Source organism: Pangasianodon hypophthalmus, chromosome 6 (genome assembly GCF_027358585.1).
Source record: "Pangasianodon hypophthalmus isolate fPanHyp1 chromosome 6, fPanHyp1.pri, whole genome shotgun sequence".
NCBI lineage: Eukaryota > Metazoa > Chordata > Actinopteri > Siluriformes > Pangasiidae > Pangasianodon > Pangasianodon hypophthalmus.
In genome coordinates this window covers 24,252,271-24,266,103 of record NC_069715.1, presented here as the reverse complement: position 1 = coordinate 24,266,103, position 13,833 = coordinate 24,252,271, and the positions used below count along the sequence as shown (strand labels likewise).

The following is a 13,833-nucleotide window of genomic DNA, read 5'->3' as shown; positions in this document are numbered from 1 at the left end:
GCTTAACTATTCAACTGTAGGCATTATTAGGGGACAACATTTATTATTCTGATTAAAGATTTGTTTTTTATCCAAATATGAAAAATACATGATGTTAAGTAAGAACTTTTAAGAAAATTTAAGACCTCACACAGGCTTATCTCTGATATGAACATGATGTCCTTAGTCTCCTATCTCTCTTGTCTTTTGTCTGTACTTCGTATTTAATTTCGTAATGTTTTCTGCCTGTGTGCATATAGCTGATTCACGTGGCATGTGTGTGTGCGGGTCACAACGCCAGCCGAGACGTGGTCACCCTGGTCAAGTCCATCTTATTCCACAGGTAAGCACAGAACACCCAGTTCAACTAATTGTTCACTTTCATCATACTTTCATGACTTAGTATATGATCCTATAATACAGTACAAACTTGTACTCTAGCTCAAGCCAGGCTCAGTCTTTCCAAATGATAAGGAAAGATTAGTATATGTACACTATATAGCCAAATGTCTGTGGACACCTTGCCATAACACTTGTACGTGGCGCTTCCCCAAACTGTTGCCACAAAGTTGGAAGCACACAATTTATAGGATGCCTTTGTTTACTGTAGCATTACAATTTCCCTTCACTGGAACTAAGAGACACAGACACATGTTCCAGCATGATAATGCCCCTGTGTACAAAACGAGGCCCTTAAAGACATGGTTTGCCAAGGTTGGAGTGGAAGAACTCGAGTATTCTGCACAGAGCCCTGACCTCAACTCCAGTGAACACCTTTGGGATGAGTTGGAACGCTGACTCCGCCCCAGTGCTTCTGGCCAGACATCAGTGCCTGACCTCACTAATGCTCTTGTAGCTGAAAGGGCAAATGCCCACAGACATGTTCCAAAATCTAATGGAAAGGCTTCCCAGAAGAGTAGAGTGGAGGTTATTATAACAGTAAAGGGGTACTAATTCTGGACTGGGATGTTCAAAAAGGACATATGGGTGTGATGGTCAGGTATCCACAAACATTTGCCCATATAGTGTATATACAGTATACAGTCATATTCTATTTGCATAAACGATCCGCTAACACTGATTCTTATGATGATACCAACTGAGTACCCTTTTCATTTTTAACACCTTTATGACTCTCTTCTGTTCACCTCCTCATTTCAGGAGAAATCCTTTGCATTTTCACTTCATAACCGACACAGTGGCCAATCAGATCCTCAGCACGTTGTTCCAGTCGTGGATGGTACCGTCAGTGCAAGTCAGCTTCTATGATGCTGATGAACTGAAGGTAAAACCTCCAAAAATCTCATCACATCTTTTGTTCAAAACTTCACTATTTGAACACTATTGAACACCAAATATCAGGCCTCCGCACAACAGTTAGTCCATCAGCCAATATTTACTCTTTGCTACATACCAGTGGATTGACTTCTGGTATTTATTTAGATTGCATAGCAACATAATAATAAAATAGATTTTAAATTGCATATCATACATTCATTTCATCTATATTCATAATTCCTATGAGTGGGCATAAAGCTATTGCAAAGGTCACTGAAGCTGTGACTTTAATTCACTATATTAAATATACATAAGGTTTTCTCAGATTTTTCAAACTAACACATTTTCACATTAGAACTTTCAATGCAAATAGGAGTTTTTTTAATAACTGAAATGTGTTTTTAGAGCAGAAAGCATCATGAGCGGTTTAGTTAGGTGAAAAGTCAATTTCTGTTCTCAGAACATATTTCAACAACCAAAACTAGATGATGTTACACTAACTTTATAATGTTATAACTTTATGGTATGCATAGAGAACGCCAGGCAAACTGTGCAGCATCTATCATATAATGTGTGACTTACTGTATTAACATGCAGATCAAAATTAGCCTTTATACCTGGAAATATGATTGTTTTAATGACAAAGATATGACACCATTCTTCTGCTCTGTTCAGCAACTAGCAATGGATGCCCCATTAACCCAAGGCATCTTATTAGATTTTATAGCAATACAATTATAGTGTTTATTTCAAAATACCCAGTATATCTTCTCTATATTTCAGTGAGTAGCAATATAAGTAATGATGGTTATTGAGGCCCAAAAGCCCCTCCCATGCTTGGGGTTCCTCCTGATGGCAGGTGGGAGTATTAATAATCGATGCAAGGAGGGTGACATTTTATTTCCTATTCACAGAGACCAGTCATTTTTTTTACATTTATTTTACCTCAGGTCAAAATTAAATCTAATGGGTTCGTTGGGAACAGAGGCATGCTGAACCCCAGGTAGTATGGCCATCAAGCCCAAGTAGCCCAAATAAAAGGGAATGATTAAGTTCTGGGCTCCTCCCAAAGTTAAAACTTGAACTAATCACCCTCCTAATCTCCACAGTAGCTGCGGAGGTAATGTCTGAGTTCTTGGTTCAATCTCTCCACCTGCACACTGGAATCTGCTAGCCAGAGGTGATGCTGATGTCAGTGCCCAGTCTCTCATGAACACTTGTGAAGTTGAGGGCCCCAGTCTGAGATGATACCTTCAGGAAGGCAAAGAGGCTGAAACAGGGCCTCAGCTGTCTTGTAAACAGTGGGGAGGCCTGGAAGAGGGATCAAACAAGCCTTGGAAAAATGATTGACCACTACCAGTGTGGTGGAATGAAATCCACTGAGAGATGTATCCATGGCCTTGGGGTGTAGGCAAAGGTTCCAGCTTGCTGGCAGGGAGCTGTCTAGACATCTTGGCTTGAGCAAAGGAGCAAGACTTACCGTATATAAACTGGGCCACCAATAATGATCAGAGAAGACCTGTGCCATTCTTGGTAAACCCAGGTGTCCTGTAAAAATACATGTGTCACCTCAGTTGATAAGCTTTCCCCTTATTGCCACTGGGGCATACATCTTCTCAGGTAGTTTATCACTCTGTGATCTTGCTGCTGAATTTAAAATTTTCTGGTCAATCTCCCAGTTGATGGGAACAATCAGGCAGGTCGGCTTGATAGGTAGTGGCTTAGGGTCCACTGGTGCTGGGTCGTGCACTCTTGAAAAGATGTCCAGCCTGCCATACTTGGAGCCGCATCTGTAAGATATGGTAAATGTAAATGTAAAGTACAGAACTCACCTGGCTTGACAAGGAGAGACACATCTCCTCAGATGACAGCATGTACTCTAGGATGCAGTCCAGAAAGGTGAGAGTTAAGGGATGAAACTGACATTTCACCACCTTGTTGTAGAGACTGTGCTCCAGAGGTTTCAGGACAGTACTGACATGTGACTACTGTGTTTCTCTAGGCTGTGGGAATACACAATACAGAATAGTTAAGGGTAGACTTTGAGCTGTACCTTTCCTGAGCCCAGAGGTATACAGTCCACAGCAGAGAAGAGCATGGTTGCATGGGGATCTTACAGTGTCAGATCAAATGTTCTGCATTAAAGCTGCCTGCAGCCCCAGAGGCAATCATGCCTGCAATATATATAATTACATCTCCCCAACTCACTTGAAACTTTATGTTAAACGAGTTAGTTATATCGGGTGACACAATGGCACTGTCGGTTGCATGGGTTTCCTCCAGGTTCCTTGAAGTAGCCAATCCAGGAAGATTGGTTATGCTAAATTGCTCTTTGGTCTGAGTGTGTGTATGTGTGGGGTGCCCTGTAATGGACTGGCATCCTATCTGGGGTGAATTCTCCTGCTTTGTGCCCAGTGTTACCAGGATAGGCTCTGAATCCAGGCCAGGATAATGCAGTTACTGAAAGTGAGTTAGTTATATCATATGTGGACTGTGTAATTGTTATTCAGAAACCCTATATTGACTAAATATACTCTATTATTAGCTGTAGGTATTTAGGATTCTGGCTGAGAGGATGCTGCTGAGAGGGTGCTGCTGAAGGTGGGGCTGTTGCTGAAGCATGCTGGGAGTTTGTTACAACACAAGTATAATGCATTGTTTATAGACCATAATTCATAAGTCAGGCGGCACAAAGCTAGTAACGCTTGCTGCTTTTGTAAGTGGAAGCCATCAGGTTGTGCACATTGCAGCATCCTGACGCTAGCGCTCACCCTGGGAGGCCTTCTGTTCTCAGCATGGAAACTCTGCAGAGACTATGGAGCGAAGGATTTTTCATTTTTTATTCCCATATTTAAAATGATTATGTGGCTCTTTTTTTAAAACATTTGCTACTGCAGTGACTTTTAAATTATTCACTATGCTTTTGTAAGTTGTTTTGTTGGGACGCACTGCATGGTGCCATCTGTGTGCTGATATTCAAAGAGCATTTTGTTTTCGCGTAATACACAGTATGAAAATGCATATTCATCAAATCTCTACACATATTCATCACATACACATTCTGTGTGTGTGTTTCTTTGTGTTTTCATTCTGACTCTCTCTCTCTCTCCCTCTCTCTCTCTCTCTCTCTCTCTCTCTCTCTGCTTTTACCTCTGATTGTGCTGTTGTTTGGCTCAGAGCCTGTGTAATCATTACACGCATCTAAAAACACAGGAACTCTGCACTCTCGAGTGGATGCCATCTCTGCAATTCAGTCTTTTATCTCTTGTCCACCAGATCATTTTGCCGAGCTTCTCATCAATAAATATGTATGCGGAGAGATGAAAGAGACATTACTGACAACACTCTTGTGTGAGATCCCAACTGTGGGTAGTGATGCTATTACAAGAGTACAAACCCAAAGGAAAGAGACCAAACAGTTCTGAGGTTATACTGGTGACACCCTAAACGCTAATATCGTTCATTCTCTTTCCCTCTCTTTCATTATTTAGCCGGAGGTTTCATGGATACCCAACAAACACTATTCAGGAATTTATGGCCTGATGAAACTCACGCTCACCAAAGCGCTGCCCTCTGACCTCTCGAAAGTCATTGTGCTCGATACGGACATCACTTTTGCCACTGATATTGCTGAGCTATGGGCCATCTTCAGAAAGTTCACAGGTAATTACTGTATTTACTCTAATGACCTTTAACATCTTGAACAGGTTGCCAAGCATTCAGGACCAAAGACCACAGTGCCCAGAAATATAGTGATATAGCTTATATTAGAGGTGCCCAAACTTTTGGCACCCACAGGCCCCTTCAGTGTAAAAGAAATCTAAGCATGTATCTTTAATAACCATAACCTGACTGTTCAAATAATCCTGACTGTCCATCAGATCTATTTATTGGAGCCGTTAAATCATTTTTATTCCTGAAATGTTCTCCCCGTTCTAAACACTGTTCTTAAAGAAGTTGTGGAGCCTAGTTGACCTAGCATATTTTCCAGCACTTTCCACTGCTAGTTCTCTTTTATTCTATTCCTCCAGTCTAGTCTAATGAAGTCAAGAGCCCGACGATATGGTAATACGGTGATACGGTGATACAGAAACACTATTTAACTCAATATCGCATTCTTCTTGCCAATGATATGCACAGAGTGTTTGCAACATTTTGCACATTTTCAAATGCTTAAAATGTGTCAGTGGTGGAACAATTAGCAGCGGTGAAAAGAAGGTAGCTGAAAACATTGCTCTAGAGAGAGCTATTGATAAAACAAAATACCAGACTTTGAATTTTCACATTTGACGTAAAGATTGTTGCATAAGAGATCTAGGGCTCCATTTTTGTGCACATATTGCATATTGTTCAGATGCTATTTTTTTCTGGTCAGAAATGAATGTGTCTGTGCTGACGTGACATTCAGTATTTTCAATCCCACTTTGGTCCAAAATTGTGTTATTGCCTATTGAGATTGTGTTTTCCTGACTTCAAGTGAAGCCTGTTCCATTTCTTCCACCCTGGCTTTGTGGATTTTCACTATTCCGGTATAAATATGCTACTTCATCCAATAACATGCATTTAACTATTCACAAAAAAAAAAATTAAACCATCTCAGGCAACTGTGTAATTTTTTTTTAAGCTTTCATTACTTTTCAGTGAGTAAAAAGATTGAGTTTTTTTAGCAAATAAAAAATAGCAAACACACAAAGTGTAGTCCAATCTATAATTTCGGTAAAAGGGTTGTACCTTGTCAATCAATATCACAATATGACTGAAAATAATGTTAAAAAAAACAATGAGGGAGCATACGTTTCTTCTTCCCCTGATCTGCAGGAAACTTCCTGTTGAACACATGACTTACAGGGTGAATATATAAAGGTAACATGATTGTGTGAATGTACATTTTTCAAAGCCTATAATGAACGACTCATGGAAATGGATGTTTCACATGGATTTATACATGAATGCAAATACAATACGATTTTTTAAGTACTTCAGTAATTATATTTCAAGGTAAAGTGAGACAGGACTGAGACCGGCCAAACTGCACTTTCTAAATGCTACAAATGGGTTTTGATCATGTTTTAGGTTGTTTATCTGAGTCATGCACATAGGTTGATGTGAAGGACACTTTACATATGTTTAAAATGTCTTTCCCTTTACTTTAAATACATATGTGTAAATGTAATATCAGTGGAACACAAATGGCACCCCAATCGTGAAATCATCCGCATGCTATTTGTAGGGTAGATGGATGACCTGCAGTATTTCTCATTGCAGCAAAGCAAGTGATTGGACTCGTAGAGAACCAGAGTGACTGGTACTTGGGGAACCTGTGGAAGAACCACAAACCCTGGCCTGCTCTGGGACGTGGCTTCAACACAGGTAAAGAGAACCTGTACACAAGCCTGCCATGAGGAAGAAGACTGGGAAGGGATCTATTTCTAATAATATTGCTAATAATTGGCTCTCTTTCAATGCTTCAGGGGTAATCCTGCTCTATCTGGAGCGCTTACGGAAGCTCGGGTGGGAACAGATGTGGAGGTTAACAGCAGAGAGAGAGCTAATGAGCATGCTTTCCACTTCCCTCGCTGATCAGGTCAGGGTGATATGACCAAGCTGTTACTCTGTTTATGACAAACATGTTGTCAAACCTTTCTAAAAGAAGTGTCGTACATTGTGTGTGTGTGTGTGTGTGTGCGCAGGATATTTTCAATGCAATCATAAAACAGAACCCGGTTCTTGTGCACCAGTTGCCATGCTTCTGGAACGTACAGTTATCAGACCACACTCGCTCTGAGCAATGCTACACAGAGGTGTCCGATCTTAAGGTAAGGAAGGATATGACATTTACAGTGTACAGTTACAATGGTATTTAGTATTAATTTGGTATGACAACTGAAGAGACTTTCACCTTGTATACAGTATATATAGTTCTGCAAACAACATGTTTTCCTGAATTGAAAAAATGTTTCTCTTCTGCATGTATCTCAGTCACTAGTAAAGTTGTACCTCCGAATGTAAAAAAGGAGAAAATTGCATTTAACGACTTCATTCCAACTGCGGCAGCGAAGCATCACAGACATTTTGACAAACGATATCTGATTACAAACAGAATTGATTAGGCTTATGTGTGTTTTCGTGCCATTCCCCGTGTGAGGAAATCACACTCAACTAGCAAGGCTGACTGTTTTTATCACAGCATTTGTTAAACATGCTTTTTTACCCGACATGATCATTGCAGGAAGATAGTCTAGGCAAGACGAAAAAGAAAATAAAAACATTTCTACGTCATTTCGGTGAAATGTATTTTTTGTTTTCTAAAAGTGAGGTGTCACAGTATGTGATGGGCAGCGAAACCCACGACAAATTGCGCTTTCCATCAGTAATTTCATGTATAGTACAAACCATGTACATTTTCTTTTGTTTGGCTTTTTCCCCAGACAGAATCCACATATTAATATTGGTCCCTTTCCAGCTCTTCTTCTGTCTCAGCTAATTTTCACAGTGAATAACATCTACAGACAAAGGTGCAGAAATGAAGCAATCACATCAAACTAGACGAAACTGCCCTTTTAATGAGGCCTATTTTCTGTATCACGTATAGACTTCACATTATTTTTAACAGCCGCCATCCAGCTGTCTGCTCTGCTGTTGTCCGGATTTTACACTTGTTTTTGTTGGTTTGTTGTAGGAGAAGGCATGCTGACAATCCTGTCACATTATATTTACTTTGTGTGTAATTGCAGCATTTCATGCATTGTCAAAGGGCTTATCCTATGAAAGCAAACAGAAAAAACTTGGTCCCTCTTTATAGTAAGAGTCTCAAATAACTGTAATTGCACATAAACTATATGTGCAAGTATAATATAACTACTGAGGATGTTGCACCATTACAGGTGGATTATAGCAGTAAATGTTTATCATTACATTTTAAAGTCTATATTTTATATAGTTTCTGTACCAAAATAAAATAAAATAAAATAAAAAAAACAAAACAGATGAATTAACCGCAGTCTGTGATTTGACAGTTTCAACATGCTAACTACACACTGCTCAATTATAAGTGTGTATTCTATAAAAAGTTACATTTTATATTTATATTAGAAAGAACATCTTGTGTACAGACACAAGCCAAAACTAAAAGTGTATACTTACATAATATGTACTGCTGTAATCCAACTGTAACAGTGCAACATATTATACATTATATTATAATTGTACAACAGTTACATTATAATTGTGGGTATAGTCTGTGTAACTGCACAGTTATTACAGACATCTAATGTAAAGTTTTGTTGATATTTGCGAAGTGCAAAAGTAGTGCATGCGTATACTGAGAACACAGCTAAAGGAAATGAATAAATGAATGTGACTTTGTTGTACAGGTGATTCACTGGAATTCTCCAAAAAAACTGCGAGTAAAAAACAAGCATGTGGAATTTTTCCGGAATCTTTACTTGACCTTCCTGGAGTATGATGGGAACCTTCTCCGGCGAGAACTCTTCGGGTGTCCGAGTCAGGCCACCTCTGAGAGCACACGGGTGAGTTGATCCAAACCCACTCTTCACCAAGTTTGCATAATTAGAAAGATGTCTGTCAAATTCCTTGAAACTTACTTCAAAAATTTGGCGTTTATTATGTTAAAGTTATTATTGAGTTATTATAGTTATTAGCCGATTTGACTGGTCTCTTATCCAAAACCTAAAAAAAAATCACCCCATAAGTAATGTCAACGGACTTAATGCATTCTATCAGGAATAAAAAGCTACAATAAATAGCCTGCAATAGCTGCAATAAATAGGCAAAATATTATTGGACACATTTTAATAATAAATATTAATAATACATAATTTTATAATGTTCAGAGGGGGTCTGTGAAATTTATTTTACAGTTAAATGGATCCCTGCCTGCAAACCAATTTGAGAACCTTTGCTTTAATTGACAGGCATTTACTCAAAGCCCTTTTCATATGTCAAGTGGCAAGGTCATTTGGCCAAAAAATCAGGAAGTGCATGTTTCAGTAGCCTTAATATTATGTGACTAAAAGTAGAATCTTAAAGACTGGAATCTTAAATTTTTTTTTTTTATTTTATTTTATTTTTTTTATTTATGCAAATAGTATAAAAAATTAAAGAAAGTATTGGAACAATTGATTATGGCAGCCCTAGTAACTTTTAATAAGATGGTTTATGCAAATTTTTATGAATTTGGAATCATGATGTACTATGTTGGTTTAGTCATAATACAAACTGAATAAGAGCCACTCATCATGTAGTGTAAGGAACTGTTAAGATGTTAATCCATTGGTTATTCTTTTCACCACATTCACTCACATTCATCATTGAGCTTACCTTAAACACCATTAAAAACTTTGTTTGAACTTCTGTCTCCAGCTTCAGAAAGCACTAGAGGAGCTGGACGAGGATGACCAGTGCTATGATTTCCGGCGTGAGCGAATCATGGTGCACCGTGTACACCTTTATTTCCTGGAGTATGAATACACATCGACCGAGGATGATACGGACGTCACTCTGGTGGCCCAGCTGTCAATGGACAGGTGAGAAAGGCAATGCTACTGACTGAGCTCAGTGATTATACTCTTACATGGATTCACATGAGTTGCTATGGTTTGATTAAAGCACAACATTTTCTAAGGCGTTTTTAAAAGGGTCGTGATTGGATTTGGAGGTTTAAAGAGCTGTTATATTCTGGCTCATCTTAAAAAGCAGCTAATCCGCACCGACAGTCTGTCTGGCCTGGTGCATTCTATAGCTGTAATGTGTCTTTCTGTGCAGACTGCAGATGCTGGAGGCCATCTGTAAACACTGGGAGGGACCCATCAGTTTGGCACTCTATATGTCGGATGCCGAGGCTCAGCAGTTCTTACGCTATGCTCAAGCTTCAGAGGTCCTCAAAAACCGCAAGAACGTGGGATACCACATTGTCTACAAAGAGGGCCAGTTCTACCCTGTTAACATGGTTCGCAATGTGGCTCTCCGTAATGCCAAAACCCCTTACGTCTTTCTGACCGACATAGATTTCCTCCCTATGTACGGACTCTATGATTACCTCAGGTGAGTCAGTAAAGGTTTCTTACAACTTTAAAAAAAAGATTAAAGAGAGTTCCTCGTTCACAAAACATTCCAAGTGGAACTTCGAGGAACCCTTTTTTTTAAGTTCATAATTGAACAATTTTTCCATTGCTTTGCTTGAACATGCTAATAACAAAAATACCATATTGCATTTCTAATTTGTCTGTGTCAATTGCCTTTTGTAGAAAATCCATTGTCCAGTTGGACATGGCCAACACCAAAAAGGCTCTGGTAGTGCCAGCCTTCGAGACTCTGAGATATCGCCTCTCCTTTCCGAAATCCAAAGCCGAACTGCTATCCATGCTAGACATGGGGACTCTCTACACCTTCAGGTATACTGACCAGCAGTAGTCTTAACTCGCCATAGTACTGAAAATTGAATCTATCCGTATCTGTACTCGGATTTAAACCGGGTTTTTTTTTTTATATATGAACCCTACCACTGGGAAAAAAAATCCAAAAATGCCAACTAGAAATGTCAGCACTGTTGACATGGTGTGTGAATTCTGACTCTGAAAGTTCAACCTCAGCTGCAACACTCGAGTTCATTATTGGTTTCAACTAGAGATGTATACAGGAATGTTTTATTTAAATCCCGCTCACGCAGTTATAGTTTTTGTTTGTTCCTTCCCATGGTATTTGCTAACGAATTTTATTTCCTAATTAGTTGCCTAATTTCAATCACTGAACACGACCAGCAGTTACTAAGGATGAACGAATGACAGCAGTAAATGAACCTAGTAGGTCTTTCTTTGTCCCCCAAGCTTCATATCTGACCGCTCACACGCACCCACATGAAAGTAAAAACCTCCAGTTTGTGCAGTGATGTTGCTGTATCTTGCGAGAAACAAGTGGCTATGCTAATTTGCCCCTAGGTGTGAATGAGTAAGTGTGTGTGTGTCTTTGAGGTGAAGCACAGTGGACTGACGTCCCATCCAGGGTGAATTTTCTCGCCATGTGCCCAGTGTTACCAGGATAGGCTCCAGATTTACTGTGACCCAGAATAAAGCAGTTACTGAAGTTGAATGAATGAATAATGTTTGGTTATCTTCTGACTGGCAGGTACCATGTGTGGACCAAGGGTCACGCACCAACCAACTACGCCAAATGGAGGACTGCCACTACACCTTACAAGGTGGAGTGGGAGGCAGACTTTGAGCCCTACGTGGTGGTCAGGCGGGATTGCCCTGAGTATGACCAGAGATTTGTGGGCTTTGGCTGGAACAAAGTCTCCCACATCATGGAGCTGGATGCACTGGTAAGATGTCTTTATAGTTGCATTACCAGTTTAAGAGTCCACATGAATCCTTGTTGGCTGTTGGTTGACTCGTTACTTACTGAGCACTGTTGGTTGACTTATTACTTACTGAGCACACTTGGTTCTCAAACAGGAGTATGACCTGATGGTGTTACCAAATGCCTTCATGATCCACATGCCCCATGCGCCCAGTTTCGACATTTCAAAGTTTCGCTCCAGTCCGAGTTACCGGTTCTGCTTGACGACTTTGAAGGAAGAGTTCCACCAAGATCTCTCCAGAAAATATGGTGCTGCTGCTCTGAAGTACCTCACTGCTCAGAGGAACATTTGAATTCAGCCCTTAATGTATGTCCATGCACACTGGGGACACCTCTAATCTGTTCCTGGAGGCCTATCGGCCGCATGCTGCTCTCAGACATGTTGATGTGTCCAATGTGTGTCAAGGTACTGAACTGTCCTTTCACATGTCTGCATTTCTATTAAATCTGCTGGACGCAGATCAGACTGACTGGAGCTTTAAACCTCGTTTTTGAATATAGCTGTCACATTCAAGACTTAAAACAGCGATGTCAGCACTACCCCAAGCTATGTCAAAATTAAGACTGAGTGAAACCCAAAACAAGATGGCTAATACCTAACCAACTGCTGGTTAGCAGTGTTAATTGAAGTCTATTGTATGTCTGTTCTTAAAGGTCTGGCAAGCTACTTGCTTAAAAGCATAAGAGATCTTGATCAAGGTTTTTTTTGACAATCAGGGCTTTCTCTCGACTAAATGTAAACAGCTTATTCGGGGAGTTAAGCAGAGTTAGAGAAAAGACGTGAACTTTTTAAAGCCTCTTTTATTTTGGAAAGGGCATCACAACTGGAGGAATAGATTAAGCCTTATGAATCCCTCACTATTTAAGATATTTATGCTTTTTGTTTCTTTTTAAATGATATGGCCAATGAACTTTGGGTGTTGACTTACAATATATGTTTTGATTATAAGATTATGAGATCGAAAATAAGTCATATTATTTTTTCATTTCTACAAACGGAGTACCATAGGTGACTGAGAGAGTGAATGCTTGATGGAGAAACATAACTTGTCTAGTGAGGATATTGGCTTATTTGCTTTCCATTAGGCATGACAGGTTGTCTGGACATGTGTGTTATTGCTGCATTTAGGACTGTCACTTAACTGTCACATGTTTTGGCATGCATATTCCATATCCAGCACTGTAGCATCTCATCAGCTTTTATCTCAAATTCACTCTGACCACTATACATTTAACAAAATGTTTAAATAAGAATATATCTATCGTATGAGCGATCCAGACCAGGGACCATCAAATGACCCCTCAGCTGTTCAATTATATTGTATTATTTACTAATGGTCATTGCTAAAATCCTGGAAAACTACTGTATGTGTCAAACTGTAATACAATTACAAAAAAGAGCGGAACAAAAAAATGATTGTGGAAACCCTATGAAAGTGGTACTAACTAATTGGTGGGGAAAATGTAGGAGGTACATCACTGGCTCATTACAGTTCATCTATCTCGCATCGTTCACCCTCCACTACTGCAAACACTGCAGTACACGTTTGTAGTACATGCCTGTGCCTTTGCTGTATTGTGAAACTGGATATTGATTGTACTACTGTACATGTCAGCGGGGCCTGCAAGAGGTACTCTATTTATTATTGACTTAAATCAATCATATTTTTCTATGTAGGGGTTAAGTGCTTTAAATAAATTTGCCCTTTTTCTAAGACAGTTGGCTAGAGTTTTCATTTTTCAAAGTGTGTATCAATACTTATATGTAACATTTTTTTTCTGATTGCAGATTGACAGACATGGTAAAAGCAGGCAAATATACAGTATTATCACAATCCAAGCACAAGCTAGGAAAAAAAGACTCGCAAGGAAGAGGTGCCAACATTTGTGGGTTAGCAGTAGTGTTTATGATATTTGACACATTGCTATGATAATATAGGACACCTGAAAAAGATTTTTTGCTTTTTCAGCTAACACAACTATCAGACCAAACATATAAAGCCAGCTTACTGAAGGGGAACGTACACAGGACCTGAAGCAGTTACTTGGACCTATGAATTCACAAGCCTCTGTCTCATGTGCCTATAGAAACCAGGGAAGTAGGACTGTGGTCACATTGGACAGTAAAAAAATGGGAGGAGATGCTTATTATTAATTCATGGTCGTGTCACTATTTTCTTGGTTGGTGCACATTTGGAA

General features: G+C 39.5%; 1 protein-coding gene across 6 annotated transcripts in view; it reads left to right on the top strand.

The window, feature by feature from the left end:
• large2 (LARGE xylosyl- and glucuronyltransferase 2) overlaps positions 1 to 13,353 on the top strand; it is a 137,449-nt gene extending 124,096 nt beyond the window's left edge. For all 6 annotated transcript variants that reach the window (XM_053234709.1, XM_026914045.3, XM_053234707.1 and 3 more), the window contains 12 exons: positions 240 to 322; positions 1,141 to 1,264; positions 4,749 to 4,920; positions 6,523 to 6,627; positions 6,729 to 6,841; positions 6,948 to 7,073; positions 8,631 to 8,786; positions 9,640 to 9,803; positions 10,042 to 10,320; positions 10,524 to 10,670; positions 11,401 to 11,596; positions 11,730 to 13,353. In XM_053234709.1, the coding sequence (XP_053090684.1) occupies positions 240 to 322; positions 1,141 to 1,264; positions 4,749 to 4,920; positions 6,523 to 6,627; positions 6,729 to 6,841; positions 6,948 to 7,073; positions 8,631 to 8,786; positions 9,640 to 9,803; positions 10,042 to 10,320; positions 10,524 to 10,670; positions 11,401 to 11,596; positions 11,730 to 11,927 (1,863 nt within the window). In that variant the 3' untranslated portion in view covers positions 11,928 to 13,353. The remainder of the gene's footprint in view (positions 1 to 239; positions 323 to 1,140; positions 1,265 to 4,748; positions 4,921 to 6,522; positions 6,628 to 6,728; positions 6,842 to 6,947; positions 7,074 to 8,630; positions 8,787 to 9,639; positions 9,804 to 10,041; positions 10,321 to 10,523; positions 10,671 to 11,400; positions 11,597 to 11,729) is intronic.
• The last annotated feature ends 480 nt before the right edge of the window (positions 13,354 to 13,833 follow it).